Here is an 18,742-nt window from a genome sequence, read left to right as displayed (position 1 = left end):
TATTCAAGTTCTCTTAAAAGAGAAAAATGCACCCACAGCTTTTATTGGTTAAGGACTTGAGAGGGGCCTGTCTGCTTCCAGTGGGACCCGTGCCCCCTGGATGAGCTGCTCGCAGCTCTGTCCTGCACTCCACCTGGCTGTGCAGCCCCTGCCCCAGCCCCACTCCTTCCTCACTGCAGGGGCCTCGATTTGCACCCCCCCTTTAAAAACAAGGAAAAAATATAAAGGGGTACATGGGCTGAAACTTTGAGACAGAAGGGGTACACTTGTTAAAAGAGGTTGAAAACGCCTTTATTAGTAGAGAATAGAGAAAAATCCTTGCATTAAGGTTTGTATCTGGAGTGAAACAAATCTGAAGTTTGGGCGTGTTTTTATTTAGTATGTGGTAGGTAGAGCCTAATGCTATTTATATAAGACCTAGCTGTAAGAAAATGTGGGTCTTGAAGACCATGATGCCGCTGATTTCAGAAAAAAAATGAGTTTAACCTTCTGATTTTGGGGGAGGCTCTGTGCAGATATCAATGCAGAGACAATGGAAGTCTAGTAACGAACTGCTTGAATTGGTTCCCTTAACTGTGGTTTTCTGAATCAAAATTGGCTTATCATGGAAATGTCATTAGGAAAAAGTATGGTAACCAGTAATCAGTGTGAGATGATTTATGACTTGTAGGTAACGGCCACTTGGTTGGTTAATGCTCTCAGGTGTAAAGCTGACTGCTCTAACACTAATTGTTCTAATTGTTAAGGGAGATTGTTACCATATGTTATTGTTCTTGACTTTATTGGTGTAATCAAGTGTTAGTTTAGCTGTGCCTATCATTAACTAGATCTCTCTTAGGAGCAATGAGGATTTATTACATAAAGTTCTTCCCTGATACTGAAATATAGCAAGTAGTCTATGCAGCTAATTATTTTTAATTCTGCTTTTCTCTTTAATATCTTCCCTTCTTGTCTATAGTTACCATAGGCAACATGAGGGAATGGGGAAAAGCATTTTCCCTCAGATTGCTCTGTTCAAAATTCACATCCAACTCTTAAGCAGCTGACAAATATTTCAGTGTCTCTCTGCTGCAGCAAAATGTTACACTGGTCAAGTAAGTTCCAGTTGTAAGACTCAATTCCTTTTTTCACCCCTGTATTTACCTATTTGAATAATCTGAAGACAATAGATGTGTACCTGTGAAGGAAGATGATGGCTCAAGGAATCTTTTTAACCCCAGTGACAGTATACAAGCCATAAACTCTGTTCCCAGAGTCCAGGGTGAGCCTGAAAGTTTTGTAGGCTAGAGACAGGGTCAGAGGGTTTGGGTTTTTTTGCAAGTAAACTGCAGGTGCTCTATAAATGGCTTAGTATAATTAACATGACAGCCCATGCTGCCAGGTTTGCAGTTGCACTTCAGAGCAGAGAAGCTCGTAAAGGGACAGCACTCAACCACTTCAAATTTTAGATTTTGTAAATTACGACCTTTTTGGAACCTCTAGACCAGGACTGTCCAGCTTCCAACTGCATGCAGAGCAGCCCGCACCAGTGGAGTCTCAGCAGCGTAAGCCATGCTCCTTCACGCTGCACCCTCCCCCCAGGTACTCTGAGCCAATGAGCAGTGATTCTTCTTCACCCCCACCTCCATGGCCCAGCACTGTGTGCATGTGTGCCTTTCCCTGCTCTGTGGATGAGGGCAGCCCCCACCTCTGTCCCTTGGTGCACCACACCAGAGCTCCCCCACTGCCATGGACCTGCCTGTTTTCCCCTCTCCCTTTCCTGCCCCCCAGCTGAGAGGGGGAGGGGGAGCCTAGAGACCCACAGCAGCCAGAGTAGCGGAGCAAGCAGCAGCTGAATAAGATCCCAGGGACTGCATGTTACATCTTCAGGGGTTGCCAACTGGACAGCTGTGCTCTAGACCAGGAGTTCCCAAATTGTGGTACATGTACCCTTGTGGCTATGCAAGACATCTCTGGGTGGTACGCAGGATAAATTGTGTAATGTCAGATTTAATTTTCATTATAAGAATTGGCATTTAAGGGGTTAAAATATAAAACATATGCTGTTAGGGTTATGCGGGCAGCTGGTAAATCTGGAAGGGGGTACACAATAAGAAAAATAGGGGTGCACTGATAAAGATTTTTTTAGGCCGATACCAGCAGCCAATTTTTGACCAGCCAAACTGGCCAATAATGATCCAATTGCTGATATGCAGCCCAGCAGCTTGGAGAGCAGCGTCCGGCTGGTAAGTCTTTTGGGGGAGAGGGGCGGGGGGGGCAGATCAAGGCCCCCGCAGTGAGGGAAGAAGTGAGGCTGGGGCAGGAGCAGGCACTGAACAGCGAGGGCGGGGCAGGAGATGGGGGTGGCCTGTGCTGCTGCGCATGTCTCTAGGGGAGGCATGAGGGTCATGTATCCTTCAGATCAGTGTGTGGGGTGAGGGCAGGGTGCTGTTGTGTGCTCACGGGCTGCGCTGGGCTTTTCTCAGCTGCTACGTTGAGCTGGGCCGGGGCAGACAGCAGCAGTGGCTCTGGGAGGGGGGTTACAGTGGTAGCCCTTTTGTTGCCCCCCTCCTAGTGCTACCGGCCGCCCCGCCCTGCCCCACCTGAGCACAGCTGCTGGGAAGAGTCCGGCGGAGCCCCCAAGCGCACAGCAGCAGCCTGTCCTCGCCCTGTGCACAGATCCGGGGGGCACATGCCCCCCATGCCTCCCCTGGGGGCTTACACAGCAGTGGGAGCCAGCCCCCTGGACAAGCTGCCAGCTCCGTCCTGTGCCCTGCCCCGACTGGATAGTGCCTGCCCCTGCCCCACTCCCTCCATCACCACAGGTGCCTCGATCTGCCCCTTCCCCTCCCCCCCCATTTCCCCCACACAGACTTATGAGCCGGCTAAGCTGCCGGGCTGCATTCCTGGCTGTGTGCATGCTGTGGTTTTCTTTAAATAAATCTTTTAATACAGGCAGGTCAAACGCATCAGGTCCTGAATGCTCAGATGAGGGGTGTGGGTCAGGTCGATGTGCCAGATTGGGCCCACGGACCAGCCCCATGTGCCAGGTCTGTCTCACAGAGCTGGTTCAGTGTAGGTGCCACATGGAATGTGCATACCCTGATTTGGCTGTGTGTGCTGCTTTTGTAGCACAACTGCCAGCTCCAGCCTCATACACCATATTCAGCAAGCATCAGCCCTGGCTCAGTCCTGTATGTGGCAGATAGCATGCGGGGCCAGACCAGGGTACATACTACATGCAGCATACAGGGTTGGCTTCGGCCGAATGCTGCATGTGGCACCCATGTCAGACCTACCATGCACATTAGCCACAAGAGGAAGGTCAGGGAAAGTGTGGGTCCCTTACTGAATGGGTGGGGCAACCTAGTGACAGATGTGGAGGAAAAGGCTGAGAAACTCAATGTCTTTCTTACCCAGGTCTTCACAGGTGAGGTCAGCTCCCAGACTGCTACACTGGGCAGCACAGTTTCGGGAGAAGGTGAGGAGCCCTCAGTGGTGAAAGAACGGGTCAGAAAAGCTGGATGTGTACAAGTCCATGGGACCAGGTGCATGCATCTGAGGGTGCTGAGGGAGTTGGCTGATGTGATTACAGAGCCGCTGGCCATCATCTTTGAAAGCTTGTGGTGATCAAGGGAGGTCTCAGGCAATTGGAAAAGGGCAAACATAGTGCCCATATTTAAGAAAGGGGGAAAAAGAGGATTCGGGGAACTACAGACCAGTCAGCCTCACCTCAGTCCTCAGAAAAATCATGGGGCAGATCCTCAAAGAATCCATTTCTAAGCACTTGGAGGAGGAGTGATTAGGAACAGCCAGCATGGATTCACCAAGTCATGCCTGACCAACCTGATTCTCTTCTATGATGAGATAACTGGCTCTGTGGATGTGGGGAAAGCACTGGACATAATGTACCTTGACTTCAGCAAGGCTTTCTGAATTTCTCATAAATTCTTGGAAGCAAGATGAGGAAGTATGGGTTGGTTGGATGAATGGACTGTAACGTGGATAGAAAGCTGGCTGGATTGTCAGGCTCAATGGGTGGTAATCAGTGGCTTAGTGTTTAGCTGGCAGCCAGTATCAAGTGGAGTGCCTCAGAGGTTGGTCCTGGGGCTGGTTTTTGTTCAATATTTTCATCAGTGACTGGGAAGATGGGATGGATTGCACCCTCAGCAAGTTTGCAGATGGCATCAAGCTGAGGGGTGTAGTAGATTCACTGGAAGGTGGGGCTAGGATTCAGAGTGACCTAGACAAATTGGAGGATTGGGCCAAAATAAATCTCATGAGGTTCAACAAGGACAAGTGCAAAGTCCTGCACTTAGGATGGAAGAATCTCATGCACTGCTACAGCCTGGGGACTGACTGGCTAAGCAGCAACTCTGCAGAAAAGGACCTGGGGGTGTATGAAAGGGACAGTGGACAATAAGCTGGCCATGTGAGCCAACAGTGTGCCCTTGTTGCCAAGAAGGCTAGCGGCATACTGGGCTGCATTAGTAGGATTGTTGCCAACAGATCGGAAGTATTTTTTCCTTTCTATTCTGCACTGGTGAGGCCACATCTGGAGTACTGTGTCCAGTTTTGAGTCCCCCACAATAGAAAGGATGTGATGCGTTGGAGAGAGTCCAGCAGAGAGCATTGAAAATGGTTTGGGGGCGGGGACACGTGAGAGGCTGAGCTGGGTTTATTTAGGTTGGAGAAGAGAAGACTGAGAAGGGACTTGATAGCAGCCTTCAACTACTTGAAGGAGGGCTCCAAAGAGGATGGAGCGAGACTGTTCTCGGTGCTGGCAGATGACAGAACAAGGAGCAGTGGTCTCAAGTTGAAGCAAGAGAAGTTTAGGTTGGGTATTAGGAAAAACTTTCTCAGCAGGAGGGTGGTGAAGCACTGGAAGAGGTTACCTAGAGAGGTGGTGGAACCTCCATCCTTGGAGGTTTTTAAGGCCCAGCTTGACAAAGCCTAGCTGGAATGATCCACTTGGTGATGTTCCTGCTTTGAGCAGGGGGTTGGACTAGATGACCTTCTGAGGTCCCTTCCAACCCTAACTTTCTATGATTCTGTGGTTAGATCATACACATGGGGCTGGTCTGTGGGCCTGGTCTGGACCATCATCAATGCAGGGTAGTGCACACTGGCTCCAGCTTAGCACAGCATATGTTGCAAGCAGCTTGCCTGACATGCTCTGCATGTGGCACCCACGCCAGATCAGCCCAACTTGCAGGATTCACAGGGATTGGGTCTGGTCTGGACAAGCCTTGGATCCAGCATGCAGGGCCTGTCCAGTGCGCATGATGCATGCAGCCTATGGGGGATATATGACACCCCCACTCTAGGGTTCACAGTGCAGGTATTGCAGGTGAAACTGACTGGGTGGGTTTTCATTGCTCCAAGGTAAAAGGAGGTATCAAAACTTTCCTGTTTTTGCATGCATACGATTTTTAAAATTCTTTGTGGCCTTCTGAAGGTATTGTGGCCTACTGGATAAGGCATTAAAATGGGTCTTGGATTCAGTTCACAGGTCTTAGCTGGCCTTAGTGTTTAACCTAAAGGAAGTCATTTAATTTCTTTGCCTCAGTTTCCCTCAGTAAAAGGGAGTTGATAATACCAAACTCCACTGTAAATCATTTTTAGGTCTACTGACGAAAAGCTATAATATAAGAATTAAGTTGTATTAGTGGTCGTGTTAATGATAATCTCACATGATGGTAATAACACAAAGCTAACTGTCATTTAGAAATAATTCCTTTATCTGTGAAAAGGATAAGGATAAAGATAAAAAAAATAATTCCTTGATCCTTGAAATCAAGTCAGAGAAGCAGATACAGTACTGTGCCTCAACTGCTATCTTTAGATTGAGAGACCTTGATTTGATGTGAATTACACAGTTCGGGTCTGTTTCTCCTTGTAATACAAGAAAACTCAGATTCTTGCCTGCCACCCTGAGAGAGAATAAAATCACACAACCAGAAAGTATCTAGTCATTGAAATACCAGCTGATTATAATCAAACAATTTACAGAGTGGGTGCACGGGAATGCAAACTATATAAAGTTTAGTGCCTTTTGTCTCTGCTGGTTAAACAGCAGGAGATCTGATGATTAGACAGAGACAACAAGAATTCCTTATGTGCTCTTGCCTTGGAACCATGTACTGAACCGGTGTGGGGGAAATTTTTTTTTTTTTTTTTTAGTAGTAGTAGTAGTAAGAGACTAGTACATTGCAGAACTATGAGAATTTGTGTATACCAAAGAAGTATATTAATCTGGCCATGTACTGTGAAATCTGATATTATACACCTGCTGGGCAACAGGTGCAAACACACTTCAGCTAAACACTTATTGAAATGTGTGTACTACAGAACACATTTGGATGGTGACTCAGCAAACGGTTGGACCAAGTTATGTATCTTGATGCAATACAGAGTTTGGTTAGATTCTTGTTTCCTAGCAATACTAAAAGCATTAACGCATTTCTGCCCAATACAAACTAACCACTTCTGGTGCGTGCAGGTGCCAGAGATAGAGATGGGGTTGGGAGAAGAGAGGGAGACTTATTTGATTTTTTTTTTGTTTTGGTTGTTTTTTGGGGGGGTTTTACATTTTAAATCTTTATTATAAAAATATTACAAACAAGAAGGTTAATGTTTAAAAAGGTGCAGCCCACCCAGGGGTTGAGCATGAAAATACTTGTTGGTAACCAAAACACTGTATCGCCAGGAATTGAAACCCGCTTGAAACCCACCCTCTCCAGGATTGAGATGAAATGTGCTTCAGGCAAAATGGTTTTAAAATCGCCTCATGTTACTTATTGGACACTGAACATTCATTGTAATATTTCTTTTTCAATCAAAACCATTTATGCAAGGCATCCTAAATACATACTGATAACCTTCCTGCCGTTTTGTGTATGCTGTGCTTTAGGGTTGTGCAAAGCTTCGGGTGCTGATTCAGTTCAGAGATTTGGCCTGATTCAGTGGTCAAATCTCTGAATCCGAATTAAATCAGGAGACCAATTAAAAGGTCCAAATCGATTCCGAAAAAATACGAAGAGCTTTGGAGATTTGGGCTGGACCTGAACTCCAAGCTGGTAAGTAGGGGGGAGGGGACTATGGGGGGGACCCCTGCCAGGCTGCATCCCCTTCCTGCTCCCCTAGCCCCCCTGAGCGCCCCCCAACCCCTGCCTGCTCTCTTAGCCCCACCCCCTTGGCTGCCCTGCCTGGCCCCAGCTGTTTAAAAAGAAGCCCCACTCACAATCTGCTGCCAAGTTGAGGGGGGCAATCCCTGTTGCCTCCCACTGCCCCAAGCTGCATGGGGGGCTCTGCCATGAGCCCCCATCCCCTGCCCACTCTCCCAACCCTGCCCCGCCCCGCCATGGCTGCCCCACCTGGTCCTAGTTCCCAGCAATTAAAAAAAAAAGAAAAAGCCCCCACTCACTAGCTGCTGCAGCGGCCTTGGGGCTTCTGGGGGCTCATGGCAAAGCCCCCCACACAGCGCGGGGCAGTGGGGAGCTGTGGGGATCTCCCCCCTGCCTGGCAGCAGCCTGTGAGTGGGGGCTTTTGTTTTTTTTAAAGAGCCAGGTGCTGGAAGAGCAAACAGGGCAGCCATTGAGAGTGGGCAGGGGATGGTGCCGATTTTGGCAGTGGCCGAATCTCCAAATCGGATTCAGCTGAATCAGTTCAGGACAGTGATTCAAATCGCCAAATCAAATCGCTGTCCCCTGAATCTACTGAATCTGAAGCGAGTACCAGCTGCTTTGCACAGGCCAACTGTGCATATTATAGGCAAATCACGTGCCTCTGAAGTTACCTTGTGTACATCCTCTCTTGGGCAAAACCTATTTTGTATCTTGACCATATCATCTATCCTCTTACTGGTATCACCTGTCCTCATGGCTCATTCTGAAACTCCAAGGCAGCTCAAACAGTTGACACTTCAGCATATTTGAACCTAACAAAGTTCCTGTTTTTCTTTTTCTCCATTAATTGTGGGCTTTTCCCTCTTGCTTCCTGAAATTACAGTTCCTCTTGCCTAAGGTCCTTGATGGGTGAGAGAGATTAAGCAGGTCTTAGCTTTTCTGTAAGTTTAGAAGAAAGAAAAACTAATACTTTTCTCACAGCAGTGCAGCATCAGGGCTGTCCAAATGGTGGCCTGTGGGCCACATACTGTTCACAAGAGTTTTAATGTTTGGCCTCCAGGCTCCTATCCAGCTATCACTCCCCCTGTTGTTCCAGTCGCTCTTTCTGCTGGGGTCTCTATTCCTCCCTCCCTCCCTCCCTCCCTCCCTGCCTCCCTCAAGCTTTCACTTCCTGCTTCTGCGGTGTGGTGCAGCAAGAGAGGTGAAGTGGGGAATGCCTTTGTGTTCATGGTGTAGAGGGGGGAATGCCTGCCCATGTGGTGGGAAGTGGCCACTCATGTGCCCAGTGCAGCCAGGGATGGGGGTTGTCTGAGGTCCCATGGGTTGTACTAATGTGGTCCCCAGGGTATGTGAAGCCACACAGCATGCAGCCCCTGGATGCTTAGAAGTTGGACAGCTGTGGAGATCAACTTTAGGACCACGTTTCCCTTTCCCCTCTATCACCAACCCATGGTTAAAATCTTAGACGTGTGCAACAAGGCAATTATTTACTTTAGTAGAGCAAACTTAACCAAGTAACTTGTGTTGCTTTAAACCCACAACCTTTGTAAGTCTGGAAACACAGCAGTGTCTGTGTATTGTGAAGCAGATGTACAGGCTTGTCTGTGGGAAAGGTGTGACTGATAAATATACCCAGCATCACTTTGCATTTACTTTGATTAGTACCATGGGACCTTTTAAGTCTTCCATTAGCTGTCATTAGAAGAGTCACAGGAGACTATTTGCATACCTCAGTTGCAGGATCAGTAATTGTCTTCAGCTAGTGATTTATTTCTCATGTGGGGCTTCACCTTGTGACCTCGACTGCCAGCATGCCAAAGCTTTTATAATCAATGAAGCTATATGTTCTTTGTGAACTATTTTTACATGGCTTCTTTAAACTGAATTTTGTTTGCAATTTATTTCATTTAGGAGGTTCTCCAGCAGCTGATCGTAATGAATTTACCAAATGTTTTAATGATTGGCAAAGACCCTCTTTCTGGTAAGTAGTTTTGGTTTAGTGGATTTTTTTTTTTAAACCCCTTCCAGATATAAAGGGAATTATGTTCTGGGTTTTTGGTTATAGCCGTCTTAGTATAAGAACATAAGCAGGCCAGGTTCTGTGGGTAGATGTGATATCTTTTATTAGACCAACTGAGTAGTTGGAAAAAATCCTTTGCAAGCTTTTTATGTTGCTTCTTTTCCATAAATTGGATACAGCAAATGTGGTTTCCCAAAGTGGGACTGATTTGAGGGATGTGGAGAGAGAGAGGAAAACCTTACTCTGTTTTTCACTATAGTCCCAGTTTCTACAGTATCTCTGTACTTCATAATCTATTCAGTGTGTTTATCAGCACAACAACCCTAGTAAGTCAGGAAGGATCTGGGTCTAAGAGGCATCCCAAGATCATGCAAGAAGACTGGCAGAGCAGAGACCTGGATCTGACGCTAGAGTGCTGTACAAGAGCCCCTACCTGTGAAACCATACTTCTGCTTGGCAGTCTTGGCTCTGTACCTCATCTCCATCAGAATACAATGACAAAGGGCTTCCTTGAAAGCTATCCTTTTACAATCCATGCAGCCCAAAATGTAGTTTGATATGGGAGCATCTCTTGTCCTTTGGGTATTGGGGGGGGGGAGACACAAACGCACGTGATATCTTCCCAAAAAATAAGAGACCAAACAGAAAAGAGAGAGAATGGACAGAGGTGGGGAGAACAGATGGATAATCTTTGGGCCAGTGGGGCAGGGCCCACCTTGCCCGAAGGGTGAGCTCCATCAAACATGGATTGGGAACCCCTAAGCTTTTATCTGACTTTCCTCACGTTGCTGGAGCGCAGCCAAGAAAATGAAGCTGATCTCTGTTGGCCTTCTCATCTCTGAAATGAAGGGGCAGTTGTTGTTGAGGTTTTTACTTTATGCCGAATGCACATTCCTCCCTCCCTCAGCCTTGTGCCAAAGCCCACGATGGTAAGTCAATTTTACCACAGACGGAAAATGTTATAATCTGCAACTACTGGGCGTGACATGGTGGTAACAGACTTCTTGGCCAAATAAACAAATGGCAGAAACATTATCCTGGAATTTTTTTTGCTGTGCTTAGCAGTTGCTTGGGACAATGAGAGAGAGGTTAATTTGTTGCTAACAGAAAAACAACTCACCTCCAGTTCATGAACCATTAAAATTCATGGTTTTGGTAGCTTTGTAAATAAGGCTTATTCTTACCTAGCTAAGGGCAAGATTACTATTTGTGCACAGTATGCCCACAAACAGACCTAACAATGCATCCAGGTACCTGGAGCAGCCGCCACATACAGGGACAGTGACAACTTCCTTTTTTTCCCCCCGACACACCCACACCTGGGGTGGCTGTCCCCATCACCCTTGCCTTCATTCTGCCATTGCCCACTGCTCTCCTGTGCAGGCTGCCTGGGGAGTACAGGCAGCTACAGGGCTCTTGCTCTCCTCCCACCCAGGGAGAATGGGGAGGCAGCAGAACCTGGACCCCACCTCCCTCCAGTGCCTCAGGCAATGGACACGTCCAGGCACAAAGAGAAGAAAAGACGAGGAGGCCCTGCCTTCCCAGCTGTGCCTGAGCAGTAACTGACAGCAATCTACCACCTTCCACTGATTTCCCTTTGCCCTCACTGCCTCCTCGCTCCAATTCCCTCCCAGTGACTGCTGTATGCTTGAATGTTGTCTTGGTGGTGATCTGTATTTGAACACCCTTTGACACTTAAACATGCCACCATAGGGCTTGGTGAATAAGGGATCCTACTGGTGCTCTGTGAGCATTGCGGTACAGAGCTCTTATTTCCTTCCCTCAAATTACTGTCTTATTTAAAAAGCAGCCAAAATGTCTCATGTAGAAAGTTTGCTGGCATTGGCACCACAGGGCATTTTTACATATGCAAGCACCGCAGTGCCAGGCACTTTGAAAAGCAGCGCTTGCAGTTGTATAAGTGGTGAAATGTGCTTCAGCACTGAGAAAATGGTGGCAGTGTGTTTTCTAACTAAAACACATAGAAGGTGTTTTAGTTTAAAAGCTCACCACCACTATTTTCTGTGCACCAATGCACATTTTGCCGCTTATACAACTGCATGTGTCACAGCATGGTGCAGCAGATCACCATTGCGTTGCAGAATGAAAAGGTATGTGTATAAATGCCCATATTCATTATCTTTCGGGTCTTTTCTCTCGAAACCAATTGTTTGCTTCATCTCTTAAAAAAAAAAAAGTATTTAAAGGTGGACTTTAAATACAATTTTTGTTTTCGCATAGGCATGGGGAATCACTATCCAAGTCTTATTATTAAGGAGTGCACACTGGAATAGAAATTGCAGAATACAAAGGGGGAAGAGCTTGATGGTGGGATATGGTGGGATGTGTGGAAAAATGTGAATTTGTTGCAGTTTGTTTGTATTACTTGAGTACCTATGAACCTCAATTATGGACCAGGGTTTCATTGTCCTAGTTGTTGTAAGAAATAGACATCTCTTTTTCTGAGGAGCATAGAGCCAGCAGTTGAATTTGTGTTTGCAGATAAGATTGCTGAGAGATAATAAAGTACAAGGTGGAGGAAGGAAAAGGGGACCAAGGACAGGTTGTTGTGGAACCACTCCCCCCCCTCCCCCCCCTCCCCCCCCCCCATACAGGTAGAGTAGGGGAAGAGGAGCTTTCAAGACAGGCTAAAGGAGTGAATAGAGAAATGGGAAGTGAGCCAGGAGCTATAGGAGGAACAGGATTTCAAGGAGAGAGCGCAGTAAGTGGTATCACCTGTAACTGACAAGAAAAAAAGGAAGGGAGAACCGGCAAGAAGCCATCATGATTGATGGCTGATTGGCAATGCTGGAAGAGACCAATGGGGCATATTGGGGGAAGACCAGCTTTAGAGGAAAAGAGAAACCCGAGTAAAGCAGTTGGCCCTTGTGATGAGCGGCGGAGCTGAACCTGGGCTGCAAATGCAATATGGACATGAGGATGAGGAAGTGTGAAGCCAGGAAATCCAGCGGGTCATAACCAGGGAAGCTTACCAAGGCAGCATGTGAGCAGCGAGGAAGCAGCCCAAAAGGAAGGCTGACAGGCAGGAGTTAGATGTAGATGGAAAGGGGGTTGACAGTAAGATGCAAGGGAAGGAGAGAGATGAGTTGGATGCTGTGCTGCTCAGAAGAGAATGGGGAGGAGAACCATCCTCATTACAACCTGATTCAAGGAGGAAAGAGTGTAAGATGGGGACATCATCAGCTGAAGGAACTAGAGTTAGTCATTCACAAAATTGTGAATGACTAAAGGGTATGGATGAACAATTATACCTGCTCACCACAGCTAATTCTTTTTGTCCATTCTTATACCTGTGTAACTGAAGCCACTGTAACTTGTTTCATTTGGGTCTGAAGTTTACAGTGGCTTAGCTCCACTTTTTCTGGAACAAGAAAAGACTGACAAAGCAGCTGTATTGATTCAACTAATGCTCCATAAGGATAAGAGCTCCTGCCTTTTAAAATGCTATATTGTTACTTTTCTTTGTTGTCTGAGACTTTCAAGAGGTGGAGTGGGCAGGCATGCCAGAGGCAGCAAGAGGGGAAGTGAAAGGGAAGGAAGGAAAGGGTTGGATTTGAGGCTGGTAATGGGAGCATGAGAGAGGGGGTGGGGGTGGTGGAAGTGGAAGGGGGCCTGGGGTTGGGATCAGTATCAGAGATGAGGTGGAGCTGCCAGAGGGAAAACTGCTGGTTTAATTTTCCTTTGCCTAATGTAGACCAAATTGGTATTAAACACGGTAAGTTTAAAAATGAAGGTCTTTAGAGTTAGTAGAAAATGGGGATACTTATATCCCTTATGATCAGCATCTGTAAATATGGGTATTTCAAACCATTGTGTGTTCCTGTATTTATGAATTATACTCACAAGTGCAGTCCCACTTTCAGAAAGTGATGTTGGCATGTAACCATGAGATTTAGGAAATGCAAATCTTCCCTAGATCCTACAAATGTGATATCTGCTTTTTTTTTTCTTTTTCTGAGCTCAAGCTAATTTCATTTGGTTCCAGTCAATTAAGGATGAAGGTAAAAGCTTCAAAAATAACCTGCGAGAAGATTACTTGGCTTAATTTGGTGGAATGGAAGAAACTGAAAAGAATGAAATATAATTTAATTGTAAAAGATTTTAATTAAAGTGAGAGAATTTTTAGATGAATTGAACACATTGGACAGTGCCATTAGAAAAGAAAAGATGCACTCTTTCTTTAATGCATTTTACAATATACAGTTTCTAGCTTTAAATTCATTTGTTACCATCTTTTCCCATTTAGAAAATACTTTTTTTTTTCCACAGCACAATATAAGCAATCCGTTATAATGCCACAAATCTAATGAGACCCATCATGATAATCAATATATTGCACTGGGGTCAGATAGTGTAATTTCCCGTTAGCAGCACGTGCGGACATATGCAGGACGTCTGTATTTTGTGGTGATCCTGAACTTCTGTGACCCGGAGCTGGCTCTGCCCATGTCTGCTTGCACTCCCCAGCAAGGCGTTCTTTGTTCAGAAACATGGAAATGAATGTTCTGGAACATGAATAAAATGTTGGGAGAGACTTTTAGGGGTTTTAGCTTCATCTAATCCCTTGCCATCCTCTTTTGCCCACAAACTGGTTAATTTCTTACATTCCCTAGCTCTTTCCTATCCTCTTGAAACATTTTGCTATTTCAATACATTTTTCAAATTAAAGTCTGATAAGTCCATGAACAGGAGGGAGCCAGAGGTCCCTGCTAATAAATGCCTGTAAAAAAAGGTTTTTCATTATAATCATAAAAGATTTAGTCTCCCACTGGTGTGTTATTTCATGCCTCGTTTCCTTCCTTATTTTGTTTCATAACTCTTCAGAGATTCAAAGGGTTGTAAGATATTAAGTAAAGTTAATAACAAAGCTATCTCTCTAAAGTGTAAATACAGTGTTTGGGCTCATATGATCCATGATGTTGCTCGATTGGAGAAAATAAGCATGTGCGTGCTTTACCACCTCTCCTCTCTTCCACAGGCTAATAGATATTAGCGCCCCCCCCCCCCCCTTGCCCAAACACATTTGAGCTCCTTAGACTCTGCTGGAGAAGTGGGAGTAGGACTAAGTAGCGTGTACCAACTTAGAGAAGGAAGTGTACCAACTTGGATTCTTGTGCGCTCATATTTTCTCTTTTCCCACATCCTTCCTCTCCTCTCCTCTCCCACTTTTCATTTTTTCTTTCTTTCATACCTTTATCCTCCTTTTTGTTGCATCTCCTAATCTCCTTCCCTGCTTCCCCCCACAGTTCCACCATCTGTTTCTCCCTCCCTTTTCTGTCAGAGTATAGAGGTCAGCCTAGAGAGAGGCTCTCAAAGCACAAGGTATTTTCTTGAAGGCCAAAGGCCCTCTCCCACCATGGGGAGCAGATGGCCTTTCTGCAGATCCCTGGGTCACCTGCTTCCTTGCTGGCTCAGACACCTAGAGCAGCTGCTCTGGAATTGTCGGCGTGGATGGAGGGAATCGACCATATTGGATTCTGGACCTTTCTCTTTGGTTGCTAGTTGAAATCCAGCCCAGGTTGGCTATTCATTGACCTGAGATTCAAGTTAACTCAGAGTCCCTTGGCATCCCAGGATGCTTTGCACCTTCCACACAACCACCTCCCCTCTTTCCCCCCACCTGGGTAGGCAGGCTAGGCTTGGCCCAAGCTGTCTTCTCCAGCTGAGCAGGGAGGTATGCTCTAGCGCCCCCTGGCTTCTGGCCTGGGCCACAGCAAGCATGTGGCTGGATTTCTGGAATCAAAAGTGAATGTCTGTTCCCTATTGGTTCAAACTATGCATTTTAGACTAACCTGTAAAGACTGAATTGATTCAGCCTTGGGCTTTTTGACTGTCTGTACTTATCCTTTGAGTGATGCAGTACAATAAATGGGTTAAGTAACATCATACCTTTTAGGTTTATCGGACATTTGCTTAATATCTAAAAGCAATTGCATTTTAGGGACAGAGATATCTGTCAGTATTTACAACTAGTATCAGAGCTATGTATGCAGTGAGATGCACAGGTTGGGGATTCTGGTCACAAAGACTGATAGAGATTACAGCTTGTGGTCAGAGCACTCATTTGGGGTGAGAGTAGGTATTTGAACTTGAGACTCCCACACCACTGGGGAGTGCCATAACCAGCAGGCTCTTGACAAAATGGGGACAAGTTTTTCTCTCTCCTGCTAGGGATATTTTTCTCTGAAATGTTCCTTGGGCGAGAGAGACGGACAGGCATACACATGTACACATGGGCCGCATCCAGAGGAGCGTGGCTGTGCGGTATGCGGCACTGCAGAAACGACTCGTACTGCACATTCAGTTGTTCTCCATGCTGCAAGGAGCGTGGGGTCTTTTTTGTATCTAGGAATACAAAAACCTGCAGGAAAAAAAAGCGGAGTGGCGCATGTGGGGGCAGCATGTACTGCTCAAAGCTGGAGCCTGACTGGCCGGAGCCACACTTCAGCTACCGGCCAGGCTCCGTGCAGCAGAATTGCTGCTGCTGCAGCCCCGGGAGGTCTTCAGGACCTCAAATAAGGCTGCTGGAACCAGGGCCACCCTTCTCTCCCCCGGGGTAGCCTGTCGCATGCCCAAGCACAGGTAACACAGGCATTTCCCATGCACAACTAGTGGCAGCACAAGGTGCGCCGCTGCTAGTTGCCCCTGGGGAAACAAACATCCATGCATGTCTGGACCTGGCCATGGTGACTTGGGCCAAGAACAGACATAGCTCTTTGAAGCACATTAAATGCTATGACACTTCAAAAATATGGTGCTTCGTAGATTCATAGATGTTTGAGTCGGAAGGGACCTTAGCAGATTATCAAGTCCAACCCCCTGCCCTGGTCAGGAAAGAGCGCTGGGGTCAGATGACCCCAGCCAAGTACATGTCTACCCTCCTCTTAAAGACCCCCAAGGTAGGGGACAGACGCATCCCCTGACCCCTGCTGCACTCACCCCCAGAGCATTTCAGTATTGTTACAACAGTGTGCAGCAGAGTGATCTAAAACCAGAGGGGGCATGATAGAGAGTCCTGTGTTTCTTCTCTCCCTCCCGTGGGCCCCTCCCTCTCCCTCCCCCATGGAAGAGTAGAGCAAACAGCCTGTGAGCACTCTCCTCTGCATTCAGCCCTAAGTCTCCTGGTTCTGGAGGTAGAAAGGCATGCAAGGAATCACTATTAGTACTGTGACTAAGGTGGGGCAACTGGGGCAGCTGCTTCAGGCACCAATTGGGGGGAGGGGTGAAAAAATAACAGCTGCCATTCCAGCGTCACAATTGTGCCAGGACACCAGCAGCCACAAGTTGCTGCAGCTCTAGAATAAGAGAGTGCAACTCCTTGTTTGGCTTTCCACCTTGGAGATTGCTGAGGATAGCAAAGTGTCCATCTGCTACAACCGGGTGACCCCACACCTGCCCCGACTCTAGCATGTCCAAGTGCACAGGAGAGCACTTGTTGGCTGTGCACCCTGCTCTTCCTCCCTATCCCTGTTAGGGGTTTGTGCAGGGAGAGTAGAGGAGCACTGAGAGATGCTAGAGGGCTGAGCAAACCCTGTGTCAGGCTCCCTAGAGTGTGTGGGAGGTGCTTCATTTTGAAGTACCTCCTGCACACCGTTCATTTCCTGTAAGAGGAGGTGCTTCAGTTTGAAGTGCTTCCAAAGACTTGCCATTTCTTCCAGGGTTAATTTTGACAGGCTTCGGGCATTTTTGAAGCACTTCATAGGTCATGTAAATCTGTCTGGTTGGCCTGTGAATCTCTTCAGAGGTGTTCAGCATTTGGTTTCATTCTTACTCCATTTCAGTATAGATTCAAACTGTCCAGGTCCTCTATAGCAGGGGTTGTCAACCAGGAGTACACGTATCCCTGGAGGTACTGGGACCGGTCCTAGGGGATGCGTGCAGGTGGGCAGGGACAGAGTGCTGCCACCTCCCTGGATCAAGACCGGGGCAGGGCAAGGGCAGTGGCACCCCTCTGTGGGGCGGGGAAGCTCACATGCGGTGGACACCACCTCCACACACACCAGTTTGGTGAGCTTCCCCCGTCCCCCCCCCTGCTCAGCGTCTGGCCTTCGGGGGATACTTAGGCTAAAAAAGGTTGACAATCCCTGCTCTATAGGCTAGTAGTTGGGCTGTATGAAATTTCAATTCATGTTTCGTTTTGAAGCTGTTTCGAGCTTGAAACAGCAAAATCGAAATGAAAGGCTTTGAAACGGCTTCAAAATGAAATGAGGGCGCTCAAAACGTTTCAAAAGCTTTGAAGCTAGGCTTGCTTGCAGCTAAATGGAAACTAAGGAGTGGGAGGGGAAAGAAAGGGAAAGGGCTGCACTGATATTGACATCTAGCTCCTGGTTTGATTCCCCAGCTCTCTGATCACTTCCCCCAGCTTTCTGATAATTTCCGCAGCTTTTCCTAGGGTGGGGCGCGACCCCTGATCTGCACACCAGGTTTCAGCACTGCTGCTGCAGGCTGGGGCCAGTGACAGCCGCTCAGTGCAGCCTGTGCCGGGAAGACTGGTGCTGCCGCTGGCCCCAGCCTGCAGCGGCAGCCTGCTGAAACCTGGCACACCGATCCGGGGGCCTATGCTCCCCAGAAAGAGCTGGGGGAATCGAGCCAGGGGCTGGGAAAGCGAGCTGGTTCAATTTCCTAGCTCCCCAATCATTCCCCTAGCTCTCTGATTGCTTCCCCCAGCTTTTCCCGGGTGGGCAGATGATGTGGGATGACAGCAGGATGCTGCTGCCACCTGGGGATGGCGGTGTCTCTGGGCTATTTCCCCAGCCAGCAGCAGCAGCCTGCTGAAACCCAGCGCACAGAGCTGGGGGAATGACCAGAGAGCTGGGAAATGGAACTGAGAGCTCTGACTGACAGGTGGAGCCACCCCAGCTCCCAGACAGTACACGGCACTCTGCTGAGCCACGCTGAACCCACGTAATGGTGTAGGTGCCAGGCAGGGGTGGGGGAGGAGTGGCAATCCCCGCCACCCCACACTGCAGGGGGACTCTGCCACAAGCCCCTAGAGACCCCAATTGCTGCTGCCAGAGCCGGGAAGTGAGGGGCTTTTTTTTTTTTTTTTAAAGCTCCACTCTCACTGGCTACGGAGCATGCAGATAACAGCAGGCTGCCACTGCTGGCTAAGGCTAGCGCCCAAGTCTGCCTGGTGCAGCCCGCACCAAGTGCTGGGAAGAACCTAGTGCTGGCGCTGGCCTCAGCTGGCAGTGGCAGCCTGCTGTCATCCCGCATGCAGATCCAGGGGCCCGTGTCCCCTAGGAGGGCTGCGGGGCTGTGCCAGACTCCTCCCGGGGGGTGTGGGCCCCTGGATCTGCACACAGAATGACAGCAGGCTGTCATTAGTTTTCCTTTGAACAGTTTGAGGTGCAGTTTCACAAAAAACCCTGCACCTATCTCCTCGAAACTTGGCAGGCTTCATGCCCTCAGAAGGGGCTACTATCCCTGCAATTTTTATCTGATCACAGAAGAAATGACAAAGTTTTATAGGCATTTTCATTATTCCCCATAATAGTCTATGGGCAAAACATCAAAAGTGTCGAAACAGCAAAACAGTTTTGACAAAATGAAACGGAACAGTGCTTCGAAACAGTGAAACGAACACTGTCCCTTT

The 18,742-nt window shown here is 47.6% G+C and overlaps 1 protein-coding gene across 3 annotated transcripts in view; it reads left to right on the top strand.

Annotated features, from left to right (window-relative positions):
- Positions 1 to 18,742, top strand: part of CCDC88C (coiled-coil domain containing 88C) — a 143,224-nt gene that overhangs the window by 49,225 nt on the left and 75,257 nt on the right. For all 3 annotated transcript variants that reach the window (XM_019481665.2, XM_014596443.3, XM_014596445.3), the window contains exon 4: positions 9,018 to 9,087. In XM_019481665.2, coding sequence (XP_019337210.2) covers positions 9,018 to 9,087 — 70 coding nt within the window. The remainder of the gene's footprint in view (positions 1 to 9,017; positions 9,088 to 18,742) is intronic.

The sequence above is a fragment of the Alligator mississippiensis genome, chromosome 2 (assembly GCF_030867095.1).
Source record: "Alligator mississippiensis isolate rAllMis1 chromosome 2, rAllMis1, whole genome shotgun sequence".
In the NCBI taxonomy this organism is placed as follows: domain Eukaryota; kingdom Metazoa; phylum Chordata; order Crocodylia; family Alligatoridae; genus Alligator; species Alligator mississippiensis.
The sequence above is the reverse complement of the archived record's forward strand: the minus strand, read 5'-3'. Positions and strand labels throughout refer to the sequence as shown.